Genomic DNA, 15,008 nt, shown 5'->3' with positions numbered 1-15,008 from the left:
ACTGCAGATACAGAAGATTCTTATGATCAGTATAAACTGTAATGCGATGTTGTGCTCCTTCTAGAAGGTATCTCCACTCCTCAAATGCCAACTTGATGGCAAGTAACTCTTGCTCACCGATTGCATAATTACGTTCTGCCGGGAGGAACTTACGGGAGAAATATCTGCAGGGATGGACCTTTTTATCTTCAAAGACTTGTGATAACACAGCTCCTACTGCTTCTGTAGATGCATCCACCTCTAGTAGAAAGGGACGATTCAAATCAGGCTGTCGAAGAATGGGTGCTGACCCAAAGGCTTGCTTTAAATCAGAGAAGGCTTTGATTGCTTCAGAAGACCAGTTCGTAGGATTTGCTCCCTTGCGAGTTAGGGCTGTGATGGGAGCAGCTAACGAAGAATAATTCTTAATGAATCTCCTATAGAAATTAGCAAAGCCAAGAAATCGCTGAATCCCCTTGAGAGTTGTAGGAGTGGACCAATCTCGGATAGCTTGTACCTTACCGGGATCCATACATAGCTCTGATCCAGAAATGATGTAACCAAGGAACGGTATGGAAGATACTTCAAAAGTGCACTTCTCTAACTTACAATAGAGTTGATTTTTCCTCAGACGTGTCAGTACCTCTTTAACTTGGTGACGGTGAGACTTTAGATCCGTAGAGAATATTAGGATATCATCCAAGTACACTACCAGACACTTGTAGAGAAGATCACGAAAAAGTTCATTCACATAGCTTTGAAAAACTGCAGGTGCATTACAAAGACCAAAAGGCATTACAAGGTATTCGTAATGCCCATCCCGGGTATTAAAAGCAGTCTTCCACTCGTCCCCTGCCCGGATGCGGATTAAATTGTAGGCCCCTCGGAGATCCAATTTCGTAAACACAGTAGCTCCCTTTACCCGGTCAAATAATTCTGGAATTAAGGATAATGGGTACTTGTTTTTCACAGTGATCTCATTGAGTCCACGGTAATCTATGCATGGTCGTAACCCACCGTCCTTCTTCTTAACGAAGAAGAATCCGGCTCCTGCAGGTGAAGAAGATGGTCTGATAAATCCTTTGGTTAGATTTTCCTGTATATAATCAGACATAGCTTGCGTCTCTGGGATGGATAGCGGATAAATTCGTCCTCTAGGAGGGGTTTTGCCCGGTACCAGGACGATTGGGCAGTCCCATTCGCGATGAGGAGGTAGAGAGTCTGCTGCTTGTTTACTGAAAACATCCGCAAAGGATTGATACACCGGAGGTAGGTCGGGAAGGCTAATTGACCGGAGAGGGACAATTGAGGCTAAACAGTCCTTGGTACAAGATTTACCCCACGAAAGGACTTCCATGGTTTGCCAATTAAGTTGAGGATTATGTTTCTGCAGCCAAGGTAAACCAAGTATCACATCTTGAGAGGCTTTGGGAATCACGTAGAAGGAGAGGTATTCGGAATGGAGCACACCAACTTTCATCTTGAGACATACGGTTCGATGAGTAATTATACCATCTGGAATTCGACTTCCATCCACTGCTGTAACAGCAACTGCTGCTTCCAGAGGCATGGTTTGAACTTTAGACCGTATGACAAAGGCTGAGGAGATGAAGTTCTCGGCTGCCCCGGAATCTAGGAGAGCTGAAACTTTCACTGTAGAACTTGGAACTTCTAATTGAATAGACAAGGTCGGCTCTTTCCCAGAACGTGATTCTAAAGTAACTCCTAGCTTAACCTCTCTTGAATAAGCTAGGAGGCGAGAGTTTCCCGGTCGGAGTTTGCAGAATTTAACTAAATGTTCGGAGGACCCACAGTACATGCAGAGGTTACCCTGTCGACGACGAAGTCGTTCTTCCTCTGTGAGGCGAGAGCGCCCAATCTGCATAGGTTCTTCTGTTGTTACCGGCGACTGTGATGAAGAATCTTGTCGAGGCCTAGGATAACGTGGACTGGATCGCTCTGTCCTGGATTTCTCTAAACATCGCTCTCTGTAGCGTAGGTCAAGTTTGTTACAGAGAGAAATCAATTCATCCAGTTTAGTAGGCACATCCCGGATAGTTAAATCATCCTTGATTCTTTCTGAAAGTCCATTCCAAAACGTGGCGATCAGGGCCTCCTCATTCCAGTTTAACTCTGAAGACAACGTGCGAAACTAAATAATATATTGACTGACAGGACGTAAACTTTGACGTAGAATCTCCAAAGATGCTGAGGTGGTCCTGCCTGGTTCGTCAAAGATTCTCCGGAAGGATGATACGAACTCCTTGTAATTAGAGAGGATAGGATCACCTCTTTCCCATAATGGTGATGCCCATTCCAGAGCATGACCTGAGAGGAGGGCAATAATATATGCAACCTTAGAACGAGCTGATGGGAAACTGGCGGACAACAGTTCGAACTGGATCTCGCATTGATTCAGGAATCCTCTGCAAAGTTTTGGAGTTCCGTCAAACTTACTCGGAGAGGGTAACTGCAAGCGGGACGTAGGCAGCGTCACAGGAGAAACTGTAGTGGTAACTGGGACAACCGGAGTTGGAATCTGGACTTGAGACGTTTTAATAGCCGTATGAAGAGTCTCTAAACGGTCTGCCATAGTTTGCATAAACTGCACTATTTGTGTCTGTATAGACTCCTGGTTTTCCAGACAAGAAAGGATATCTGACGTAGCACCGCCTCCTGCGAATTGGTCACTTGACGGATCCATGTGGCCAGTGCTTACTGTCAGGTCCGGGTGTTTTTGTGAATCCGTTAACCCGGGACCAACCACAGGTGTAGGTGCTGGGGTATAAAAAAAAGCAGGGAGGACGAAGAAAGTTCCGTTCCATATATTTATTGAAATTAACAATTCCAGTAAAGAGTTAAATGACAAGTTGTTAATCATCATATCATACTGAAGTATTGCAGGAATGGCAGAAATAATATGCAGGATAAATCTCAAAGACAAATAAAAGAAATGTTCATGGTACTGTATATAAAACAAGCTGATGAATAAATGTTGAATTGTCCAAATATAAACAAGCTTTGATGCTGAACTGCAGAATGTGTTTAACTGGTTAATGCAGACATGAAGAAATAACTGTAAGGATTTGCAATGAAGTTTTGAGAGTTAACTGAGAAGCTGTGAAGAATTATCCTTGTTATGGTAACATAGAAAATAAAAGTACTGAATTGGGTTACTTGCGGGTTCCGGAGATCACTGTGAAAACTGTAGCAGATGACAAGGTGATGAACGGGTTAAATGCAGAGTAGAACAAATGAACAGCTGAGGGTAATGGAATCCTCCAAACTTTGTATGGTAGGCAGACAAGGTAACCTCATGCAAGACTCTGGGAATCCAACTACTTCCAGTAGGTGTGCAATTAACTGACAGCACAGCGGGGAGCTGGTGGATCTTTCAGCAGTGAAGGCTGCAGACGAACCTCTGGGAACGGAGGCGATATCTGGACCACGGGAATCACACAGGAATGCACGGAGAGAGCTCAGAGCTAGAGCACAGCGTTGATACAACAAAGCACTGGCCCAGAGTAACATAATCCCAGCCTACTTAAAGGCAGCACAAGCACGGGATTGGCTTACACCTGCCCACAGGTGTTTTCACAAGTGCTCTGTATTAGCTATTTGGTCTCCAACATGGCCACCTCCTATACAGCAGACACACCGCAGTGCCTTAGGCCATTTGGTCCCCGCACTCACAGTTCCCAGACTCTGCATTACCTGTGCCACTGACCACGCCGCGTCCTCACACGGGCGCACAGCACCGCGAGCAACCGCACTGGCAACGGATGAACCCCAGAACCCGCAAAGGTAAGAGACCGGTTCGTGACAGTTTTTGAACTTGTCACTGACATGATGAATGCGCTGCAGGTGACGTATAAGGGAGGATGTTCCGAGGTGGTTAACGTCCTTACCCCTACTTATTACAGCTTGACAAAGGCAACACACGGCTTGACACCTGTTGTCCGCATTTGTGTTGAAATAATTCCACACCGAAGAGCTGATTTTTTTTGTATTTTGACCAGGCATGTTAATGGCCATATTCGTCCCACGGACAACAGGTGTCTCCTCGGGTGCCCGACTTAAACAAACCACCTCACCATCAGAATCCTTCTTGTCAATTTCCTCCCCAGCGCCAGCAACACCCATATCCTCATCCTGGTGTACTTCAACACTGACATCTTCAATTTGACTATCAGGAACTGGACTGCGGGTGCTCCTTCCAGCACTTGCAGGGGGCGTGCAAATGGTGGAAGGCGCAAGCTCTTCCCGTCCAGTGTTGGGAAGGTCAGGCATCGCAACCGACACAATTGGACTCTCCTTGGGGATTTGTGATTTAGAAGAACGCACAGTTCTTTGCTGTGCTTTTGCCAGCTTAAGTCTTTTCATTTTTCTAGCGAGAGGATGAGTGCTTCCATCCTCATGTGCCACTAGCACCACTAGCCATGAACATAGGCCAGGGCCTCAGCCGTTCCTTGCCACTCCGTGTCGTAAATGGCATATTGGCAAGTTTACGCTTCTCCTCAGGCGCTTTTAATTTTGATTTTTGGGTCATTTTACTGAACTTTTGTTTTTTGGATTTTACATGCTCTCTACTATGACATTGGGCATCGGCCTTGGCAGACGACGTTGATGGCATTTCATCGTCTCGGCCATGACTAGTGGCAGCAGCTTCAGCACGAGGTGGAAGTGGATCTTGATCTTTCCCTATTTTAACCTCCACATTTTTGTTCTCCATTTTTTAATGTGTGGAATTATATGCCAGTAACTATCAATAGCAATGGCCTACTACTATGTATACTGCGCACAACTGAAATGCACCACAGGTATGGATGGATAGTATACTTGACGACACAGAGGTAGGTAGAGCAGTGGCCTTCCGTACCGTACTGCTATATATACTGGTGGTCACTGTCAGCAATCTGCAAAACTAAAATGCACCACAGGTATAGAATGTAGATGGATAGTATACTTAATGACGACACAGAGGTAGGTACAGCAGTGGCATTCCGTACTGCTATATATAGTATACTGGTGGTCACTGTGTCAGCAAACTGCAAAACTAAAATGCACCACAGGTATAGAATGTAGATGGATAGTATACGACACAGAGGTAGGTACAGCAGTGGCCTTCCGTACCGTACTGCTATATATAGTATACTGGTGGTCACTGTGTCAGCAAACTGCAAAACTAAAATGCACCACAGGTATAGAATGTAGATGGATAGTATACTTAATGACGACACAGAGGTAGGTACAGCAGTGGCCTTCCGTACTGCTATATATAGTATACTGGTGGTCACTGTGTCAGCAAACTGCAAAACTAAAATGCACCACAGGTATAGAATGTAGATGGATAGTATACTTAATGACGACACAGAGGTAGGTACAGCAGTGGCCTTCCGTACTGCTATATATAGTATACTGGTGGTCACTGTGTCAGCAAACTGCAAAACTAAAATGCGCCACAGGTATAGAATGTAGATGGATAGTATACTTAATGACGACACAGAGGTAGGTACAGCAGTGGCCTTCCGTACCGTACTGCTATATATACTGGTGGTCACTGTGTCAGCAAACTGCACAACTGAAATGCACCACAGGTATAGAATCCAGATGGATAGTATACTTAATGACGACACAGAGGTAGGTACAGCAGTGGCCTACTGTACCGTAATGCTATATATTATATACTGGTGGTCACTAGTCAGCAAAACTCTGCACTGTACTCCTCCTATATAATATTATACTGGTGGTCCCCAGTCCCCACAATAAAGCAGCACACTGAGCACAGATATGGAGTGTTTTTCAGGCAGACAACGTATACTGGTGGTCACTGTCAGCAAAACTCTGCACTGTACTCCTGCTATATAATACAGCTGCTCCCCAGTCCCCACAATTAAGCAGTGTGAGCACAGATATATGCAGCACACTGAGCACAGATATGGAGCGTTTTTTTCAGGCAGAGAACGGATAACTGGTGGTCACTGATCAGCAAAACTCTGCACTGTACTCCTCCTATATTATACAGCTGCTCCCCAGTCCTCCCCACAATTAAGCAATAGTGCACAATCAAGTTCAACAATAACGGAGAGGACGCCAGCCACGTCCTCTCCCTAACATTTCCAATGCACGAGTGAAAATGGCGGCGACGCACGGCTGCTTATATAGAATCCGAATCTCGCGTGAATCCGACAGCGGGATGATGACGTTCGGGCGCGCTCTGGTTAACCGAGCCATACGGGAGAATCAGAGTATGCCTCGGACCCGTGTAAAATGGGTGAAGTTCGGGGGGGGGTTCGGTTTCCGAGAAACCGAACCCGCTCATCACTAGTTCAAACTGAAATCTAAATTGCAGTGTAAAAATAAAAGCAGCCATTATTTACCCTGCACGGAAACAATATAACCCACCCAAGTCACCTGTAGTGCACATGGTTTTGCTCACAAACCTGAATAAGGCCCACTGGGCGCTTTTGTGTTTTTCTGCATTTATTATGGTAATGTACTATTGTATGTATTTGTACTTTTTTTGAAGGAAACATTTTTGATACACTAGCAACAGTGAGAAAAGTAAACATTCCTTAAATGACACTAACATATATTACTATGGTCTCCTGGAGTAAATAAGGGGCATATACTACCCTTGCAGAACTGGACACATCTAGCATATACGACCAGCTTTACAAGGCTTTTCTGGGGTGCATTTTGCACTTGCGACTTAAGACACGCATTTTATTAAAACTATACATGAGCCGCTAAATGTGCATTGTTTCTTCTTGGGATGGGAACATTTGCAACCATAATATAAAAATACATGCAAGAGATTGTACTTCAGAGTTAGCATGTAGTTTAACCACGGTGTGCCTTAAATCTACTCTGATAGCTCTGTGATTGCCAATGCTGGTCTTGGCTAACCGGTTTAGGACCACAGACCAAAACAGATGAAAAGAAACTTAAAAAGAGCATAAATCCAGCAGACAAAAACAGAAACCGCAGCCCAGGGCACTTGGGTCATCCATCTCCTGCTTCACAATGAAGCAAAAACAATTAGAGGTTAAAGCATCTTAAAATTGAAAGTACCTTTTCCTGTGTAATGATAGCATTGGACTGATTAACTAATGCATCTCTTACCTCTCCATCTGCCCCGAGCTCAACACCTTCCATTCCAAACACTGTGTCCGAGATAGAAGGGGTCCCGCCAGATGGGTGTCGCTGCTTTGTCCCCTCCAATCTCAGCTCACTGCAAAACAAAAGCACCAACATCTGCATGAAGAGCCTGATAAAATGATCAGCAGTCTTTTAGATCCCTAAAATAATTCTGCTTGTATCAGTTATAGAACAACTGATCTTCATCAGTTCCCAGTCTAAGCACAAAAATCAGAAAAACCATCCTGCTTTCTGTGCACAATTACAGAGATACAGCACATATTCACAGGCAGGAGATATACACTGTGTGACCCAACAGTACAGTTCTCTCCTGTATCTGCTCTCTCCTATGATGCAGGATCACAACTCCTTTCTTAGAAAGGACAATAATGTCTCCTCTGCCACACACACTTCCCCTTCCTGTCCGCTCTTCCACAAACTATGGACAGGACATAATGCACAAAGACAATTTTTCAACTTCAAATTAATATAAAATCCGTATACATTCCAAAACATAAAGGGCATTAACTCACATTAATTTCAGTTATAAAAGCCTAAAATATCCCTTATATGCAAAGACAGGAATATGTTGGCGTATATATCATATTTGAAAAGATCCTGCTAAATAAGTCAAAAGCTCAACCAATATCAAAAGAGAACTGACCCAATCTTTGACTGCAGCAGCATCCTGCGGTGTGGTGGCTGTGCAGTAAGCAGGCAATGACCATTACGCTGTGAATTTTTTTTTTATAACAATTGTGTTTTAAATTAAGCAGGTTAAACATAAAACCCTACCTCATATACAGCTTAGCATGACCATACAATCACATCCACCCTTGCTGTTAAATGACCCTACTCCATCCACTATCTCTCAGTAAAAGCCCTCACTGCTAAAAGATAGGAGGACACAGTCAACGTAAAACCAGTTAAGCAGAAGACTTTACCTGATACGTAGGCTCTCTCCATAAGGAAGAATAGAAAACACAGCACACAGGGATCTTTTAGCACAGATCAAGATAATTCTAAAAGAATAAAAAAAAAGACCGTAACGTGTTACTCACAATAATAGATTTATGGAAAGCAGGAATAGATTACCGATATCCTTTGTATGGATTGGGTACGAAATACCGACAGTCAGGAGAGAGCGTGGTCCCTACAGCAAGAATCCAGACACATCCTGGTAAGTATTTTTACCCTATCCCTACTTGTAGCCCACCCCTCCTGCAGCCTAACCTACCCTAACCACCCTATACTTACCTCTGGGATGTGCTGGGATTCTGGCCATTGGGATCCAACCATCAGTCATCTACCAGTATTACGAACGCATCCCCTTTGTATAGTACCAACACATTCTGCAGAACCATACAGTCATGAATAAAAAAACCTGCTCACACCATGAAGGGGATGGGGATGTGGTTGTTGTTGCCCATAGCAACCAATGAGAACAAGTAGAGTTGTTGGCCATCGCAACCAACCAGTGAGATTCTAGCCATTATTACACAAAATGTAATAGCTAAAAGGACAGATCGAAACTAATTAGTTGCTATGGGAAATACATCCACTTGTCCTCTTTAGAGGATATGATATTGTCTGGCAATACAAGTACTGCCCCATGTCGGAGAAGCCCAAAGTTTGGTGGAAACTTACCAACAACCAGCATAACAAGAGGTCAACGGTGCCAGGGGAGTAATTCAGAGTTGATCGCAGCAGCAAATTTGTTAGCAGTTGGGCAAAACCATGTGCACTGCAGGAGAGGCATATATAACATGTGCAGAGAGAGTTAGATTTGGGTGGGTTATATTGTTTCTGTGCACGGTAAATACTGGCTGCTTTATTTTTACACTGCAATTTAATTTCAGTTTGAACACACCCCACCCAAATCTAACTAACTATCTCTGCACATGTTATATCTGCCCCACCTGCAGTGCACATGGTTTTGCACAACTGCTAACAAATTTGCTGCTGCGATCAACTCTGAATTAGGCCCCATGTCTCTACCACAAACAACGTGGACAGTGACACTTTACAACCAGCAACCACTTGCACTATAATCCTCCCACGGTACGGGTGGGGCTCTTAATCTGTAGGTCACCCAAAGCACAGCTAGTCAGATGAAATGGGGGGGAGGGGGGGGGGGGGGGGGGGGAGTGGGCGGTGGTATTTTGGTATTGATAAGCAATCATGCACAAAAAGATGATTATACCCATCTCTATATACACAAATAAGGTTCTACATATACACACAGTCTTAGCTTAGGGAGGATCTCTGTGGGGCAAATTAAATTCAGAAGGATTTGGTGGTGAACATCAATGTGATGGTCAACTGTGCACATATATGCCATATAAGGTCTGCAGCAACAAAAAAGTTTCCCTGCACACCTCTATGGGTTTGAGACAAAACTTACAATGTTGTAGGCCGTGACGTGACGTTTTGGTAGTAACATTATGGCCTTTATGCAGAATTGAACTTCCCCCTATTGGCAGTATTCAATTGAAGTGGGAACTGCAGTCTAGTAGGAAAGACGGCATTTTCAGACTTTTTTTAGGTCGTGATTCGACCTATTCAATGGGGTTGCCGTTTTCCCGACTTGACAGCAATTCTGACATGTTGGAAAACACGTGGAACGGCGGATTAACCGGCGGATCCACGTGTTTTGTCGGATTGGCGGCCAAATCAGACAGGTTTTAGTCCTGTTTTCGACAATGTCAATCCAACTTTAAAAAAAGTCAGGTTGGCATTGTCGAAAATGGGCAAAACCAGTCGGATTTGTCCGCTCATTGAATACTGCATTGTCGGGTCCTCGCCGTTGGAGAGGATCAGACATGCATTGAATAGACCCCTATATGTCAATAGCTATTCCATCAACATACAAAACCCATCAGCTAGACTCCTACCTGCTGTTCCTGGTGTCATATTGCCTCATATTTTTAATGAAGTGTGTTTTTTTCAACACAGAGTTCCGCGGAGATTCCAATATATTTTTGGGCCTGCAAGAGAAGGACACAGACACAGCCATAAGCCAGCAGACAGTAACACCATGCTATATGCCCAGAAGGGTGAGAATAACAGTCAAAGCAACCTAAGTAAAGCAAATGCAATGTACGCCAATTAGTATCATGAGTAAAACAGTACGCGTTAGTAACGTACTGACAGATATATGCGAGCACAACATCCTGCAGGTAGACAGACGTTAGGCCCTAGCACAGGGTTATTGCAGAATACACAGATGTAAAAAAGGTATGAACACATTTCCAGCCACCTTTTTAAAATTAGGAATTGTGATAAAATATAAAAAAAAAATACAACTATAAGCAGAATTTTTTTTATCATTAACAAAACCATATGTAAATGTTTACAGCGTTAAAGATAACATGTCTACTTGGGGAAAAGCTCTGAGTACTTTGTTTCCTGTTCTGAAGCACAGGGCGTTCCATCGTTATATTATAGGAATACACAAGCTACTAGCGCAATTCTGGAAACATTTGCTCTACAAAAATAACAGAGTACTTGGGTAGGGAATGTATTAACTAAAGCTACAAATAGTAATAATAGCTTTTACATCTATACAGTATAAAACTCTTACATTCTAGGACCAGCCACCTACCCACAAAGACACTGTGGAGTGAACCAATAGGTATGACACAGCAGCCTATCAAGCCCTCACTTAAGTATTAGGCACTTTTGTGACATAAACATGATAGCAAAGTATTAGCACGCACGGTTGTTAATATGAAGAGGCAATACGTATTAGTCTTGTTAGTTGACAGCAATTTTTGGACTAGAAAAATACCTTTGTATGGATGGAAATCCTGCTATGTCGTCTAGAAACTCTAGGGAGCACCGTTGAGACATATGACGTTGCCTGCAAGAGGGAGGCAATCAAAATAAGAAACTTCTTCACTATTTATTTTGAATATCATTCATTCTCACAGGGATCACAGAGGTTCTGGGCTGATGCATGGCAAAAGGGTTGTGTCTATGTTACCTTCGTGATCAGGACCTGGAAGTGACATAACGAGAGGGCAGGAGAGAACTTCTGCCCTTACAGCATCTAAATGTTTTCTCCGATCTCCGTTCACCTGAGTTTATTTTTTTTCTATGCACCATTGGATCCTTGTGGGCTCGCTTCGCTCGCCATGCTTCGGGCTCTGTGTCTCGCTCCGCTTGCCACAAGTTACTATTCCAAATAGTTTGTGACATGGACCCAGGGGCTTATGGGAAAGGTCCTCTCCACGAACGGAAACTAGACGCTACCATGGCAAAAGTGGCTGCTGCTGTTTTTTTAAACTATTTTGCCTAATTAAAGAATTGGGTGTCGGGACCACTTTCTCAACATGTCCACACAACTAAGTGGCCATCTGTGCAGTCCCAGTTATTGGACACTTATGTCAAGCAGCTGGTACCACGAACATGATGTTACAGGGACACTGCTAATATTTTAAGTGACAAGTGTCTGTGGCTACAACAGTCCAGATCAGCTGATTTCATACACAAGACAATCAGATACGCAACTGTACAACCTATGCAAGGCTAAATTAAAATGTGAAAAAACCTGATTTGCAGTAAACTGGTTTACAGACATTCAGTACAGCAAAATAAATTCTTTTACTTTTATTTTGTAATATTGGACACCTCTAGACCACAGGCTCTCAAACTCGGTCCTCAGGACCCCACACAGTGCATGTTTTGCAGGTCTCCTCACAGAATCACAAGTGAAATAATTAGCTCTGCCTGTGGACCTTTTAAAATGTGTCAGTGAGTAATTAAAACACCTGTGCACCTGCTGGGTTACCTGCAAAACATGCACTGTGTGGGGTCCTGAGGACCGAGTTTGAGAACCTATGCTCTAGACCAGAGGTTCTCAAACTCGGTCCTCGGGGGCCCACACAGTGCATGTTTTGCAGGTCTCCTCACAGAATCGCAAGTGAAATAATTAGCTCCACCTGTGGACCTTTTAAAATGTGTCAGTGAGTAATTAATACACCTGTGCACTTGCTGGGTTACCTGCAAAACATGCACTGTGTGGGCTCCCGAGGACAGAGTTTGAGAACCTCTGCTCTAGACGATGCTTTGTGTTGTGATCATTAACATGTAGCTTTTAGAGTAAAGTACAGATGTAAACTAACCCTAAGGGGGATATCCAATTAGCCCCAGTTTTTTACCGGGGCTCATTGTTCCGCCGGGGGCTATCTAATTAGCCCCGATAAGCCAGCGCGTGGTGAAACATCGGTAAAAAAAAGTCTGATAAACATCCGAAAACGGACGTTTTTCGGACCCGATGTTTTAACGGGGATAATTGGATATCCCCCTTAGAGTCAGGTGAGCAAACAGTGATAAATGACAACTTGGGTTACTTGCGTATAATAAGTGTTTATCCCACTGACCGTATGTCACAGAACCACAAGCACATGGTCTAACTATTTCTCCATTTACAGTGCAGTGGTTACTTAATCTACAAGTATGAGGGCAACATGGAATACATACAAGCCACTTCATTCATCAGAAAATATTAAGATAGTTCACACTGGAAAAGGTGGAGAGTGACCATTCATCTGAGTGAATAACTACACCCCCAAAAAAAATAAAAAAAATTCTTCTCCATTAAAAAAAAAAAAAAAAAAACATGAAGTCTATACAGCGAGTTGTGTTTCCTTTTCCTTCAGCAGTACACAGACCAATGACTGTTGGGATGCTAAACGCATCCCTCTCACTGTGCAGCAGAAAACTGCAATTTTATATATAGAAATATTCCTTAAGTGCATACACACCTTACTACAAACTGGCAGATTTAGCTGTCTAGTAAGAACAAAAATAAGAATTTACTTACCGATAATTCTATTTCTCGTAGTCCGTAGTGGATGCTGGGGACTCCGTCAGGACCATGGGGTTTAGCGGCTCCGCAGGAGACAGGGCACAATAATAAAAGCTTTAGGATCAGGTGGTGTGCACTGGCTCCTCCCCCTATGACCCTCCTCCAAGCCTCAGTTAGGATACTGTGCCCGGACGAGCGTGCATAATAAGGAAGGATATTGAATCCCGGGTAAGACTCATACCAGCCACACCAATCACACCGTACAACCTGTGATCTGAACCCAGTTAACAGTATGATAACAACGAAGGAGCCTCTGAAAAGATGGCTCACAACAAGAATAACCCGATTTTTGTAACAATAACTATGTACAAGTATTGCAGACAATCCGCACTTGGGATGGGCGCCCAGCATCCACTACGGACTACGAGAAATAGAATTATCGGTAAGTAAATTCTTATTTTCTCTAACGTCCTAAGTGGATGCTGGGGACTCCGTCAGGACCATGGGGATTATACCAAAGCTCCCAAACGGGCGGGAGAGTGCGGATGACTCTGCAGCACCGAATGAGAGAACTCCAGGTCCTCCTCAGTCAGGGTGTGCCCCTGACCAAGTAGCAGCTCGGCAAAGTTGTAAAGCCGAGACCCCTTGGGCAGCCGCCCAAGATGAGCCCACTTCCTTGTGGAATGGGCTTTTACTGATTTTGGCTGTGGCAAGCCTGCCACAGAATGTGCAAGCTGAATTGTACTACAAATCCAGCGAGCAATCGGCTGTTTAGAAGCAGGAACACCCATCTTGTTGGGTGCATACAGGCTAAACAGCGAGTCAGATTTTCTGACTCCAGTCGTCCTGGAAACATATATTTTCAGGGCCCTGACAACGTCAAGTAACTTGGAGTCCTCCAAGTCCCTAGTAGCCGCAGGTACCACAATAGGTTGGTTCATGTGAAAAACAGAAAACACCTTAAGGAGAAATTGAGGACGAGTCCTCAATTCTGCCCTGTCAGAATGAAAAATTAAGTAAGGGCTTTTATATGATAAAGCCGCCCATTCTGACACACGCCTGGCTGAAGCCAGGGCTAATAGAATCTTCACCTTCCATGTGAAATATTTTAATTCCACAGTGGTGAGTGGATCAAACCAATGTGACTTTAGGAAACTCAAAACAACATTGAGATCCCAAGGTGCCACTGGGGGCACAAAAGGAGGCTGTATATGCAGTACCCCTTTTACAAACGTCTGAACTTCAGGCACTGAAGCCAGTTCTTTCTGGAAGAAATTCGACAGGGTCGAAATTTGAACCTTAATGGACCCTAATTTTAGGCCCATAGACAGTCCTGTTTTCAGGAAATGTAGGAACGACCCAGTTGGAATTCCTCTGTAGGGACCTTCTTGGCCTCACACCACGCAACATATTTTCGCCAAATGCGGTGAAAATGTTTTGCGGTTACATCCTTCCTGGCTTCGACCAGGGTAGGGATGACTTCATCTGGAATGCCCTTTCAGGATCCGGCGTTCAACTGCCATGCCGTCAAACGCAGCCGCGGTAAGTCTTGGAACAGACAAGGCCCCTGCTGGAGCAGGTCCTTTCTTAAAGGTAGAGGCCACGGTTCTTCCGTGAGCATCTCTTGAAGTTCCGGGTACCAAGTCCTTCTTGACCCATCCGGAACCACGAGTATCGTTCTTACTCATCTCCTTCCTATGATTCTCAGTACTTTTGGTATGAGATGCATAGGAGGGAACACATACCCTGACTGGTACACCCACAGTGTTACCAGAGCGTCCACCACTATTGCCTGAGGGTCCCTTGACCTGGCGCAATATTTGTCTAGTTTTTTGTTCAGGCGGGACGCCAACATGTCCACCTTTGGTTTTTCCCAACGGTTTACAATCATGTGGAAGACTTCCCGCTGAAGTCCCCACTCTCCCGGGTGGAGGTTATGCCTGCTGAGGAAGTCTGCTTCCCAGTTTTCCACTCCCGGAATTAACACTGCTGAGAGTGTTATCACATGATTTTTCGCCCAGCGAAGAATCCTTGCAGTTTCTGCCATTTCCCTCCTGCTTCATGTGCCGCCCTGTCT

The 15,008-nt window shown here is 44.2% G+C and overlaps 1 protein-coding gene across 2 annotated transcripts in view; it reads right to left on the bottom strand.

Annotated features, from left to right (window-relative positions):
- CABLES2 (Cdk5 and Abl enzyme substrate 2) overlaps positions 1-15,008 on the bottom strand; it is a 95,175-nt gene that overhangs the window by 17,296 nt on the left and 62,871 nt on the right. Inside the window, exons 2-5 of one of the 2 annotated variants that reach the window (XM_063959297.1) lie at positions 10,910-10,981; positions 10,014-10,106; positions 8,064-8,141; positions 7,105-7,213 (exon numbers count right to left, since the gene is read on the bottom strand). In XM_063959297.1, the coding sequence (XP_063815367.1) occupies positions 7,105-7,213; positions 8,064-8,141; positions 10,014-10,106; positions 10,910-10,981 (352 nt within the window). The remainder of the gene's footprint in view (positions 1-7,104; positions 7,214-8,063; positions 8,142-10,013; positions 10,107-10,909; positions 10,982-15,008) is intronic. The other variant, XM_063959298.1, reaches the window with a different exon arrangement.

The sequence above is a fragment of the Pseudophryne corroboree genome, chromosome 3 (assembly GCF_028390025.1).
Source record: "Pseudophryne corroboree isolate aPseCor3 chromosome 3, aPseCor3.hap2, whole genome shotgun sequence".
Lineage (NCBI taxonomy): Eukaryota > Metazoa > Chordata > Amphibia > Anura > Myobatrachidae > Pseudophryne > Pseudophryne corroboree.
The sequence above is the reverse complement of the archived record's forward strand: the minus strand, read 5'-3'. Positions and strand labels throughout refer to the sequence as shown.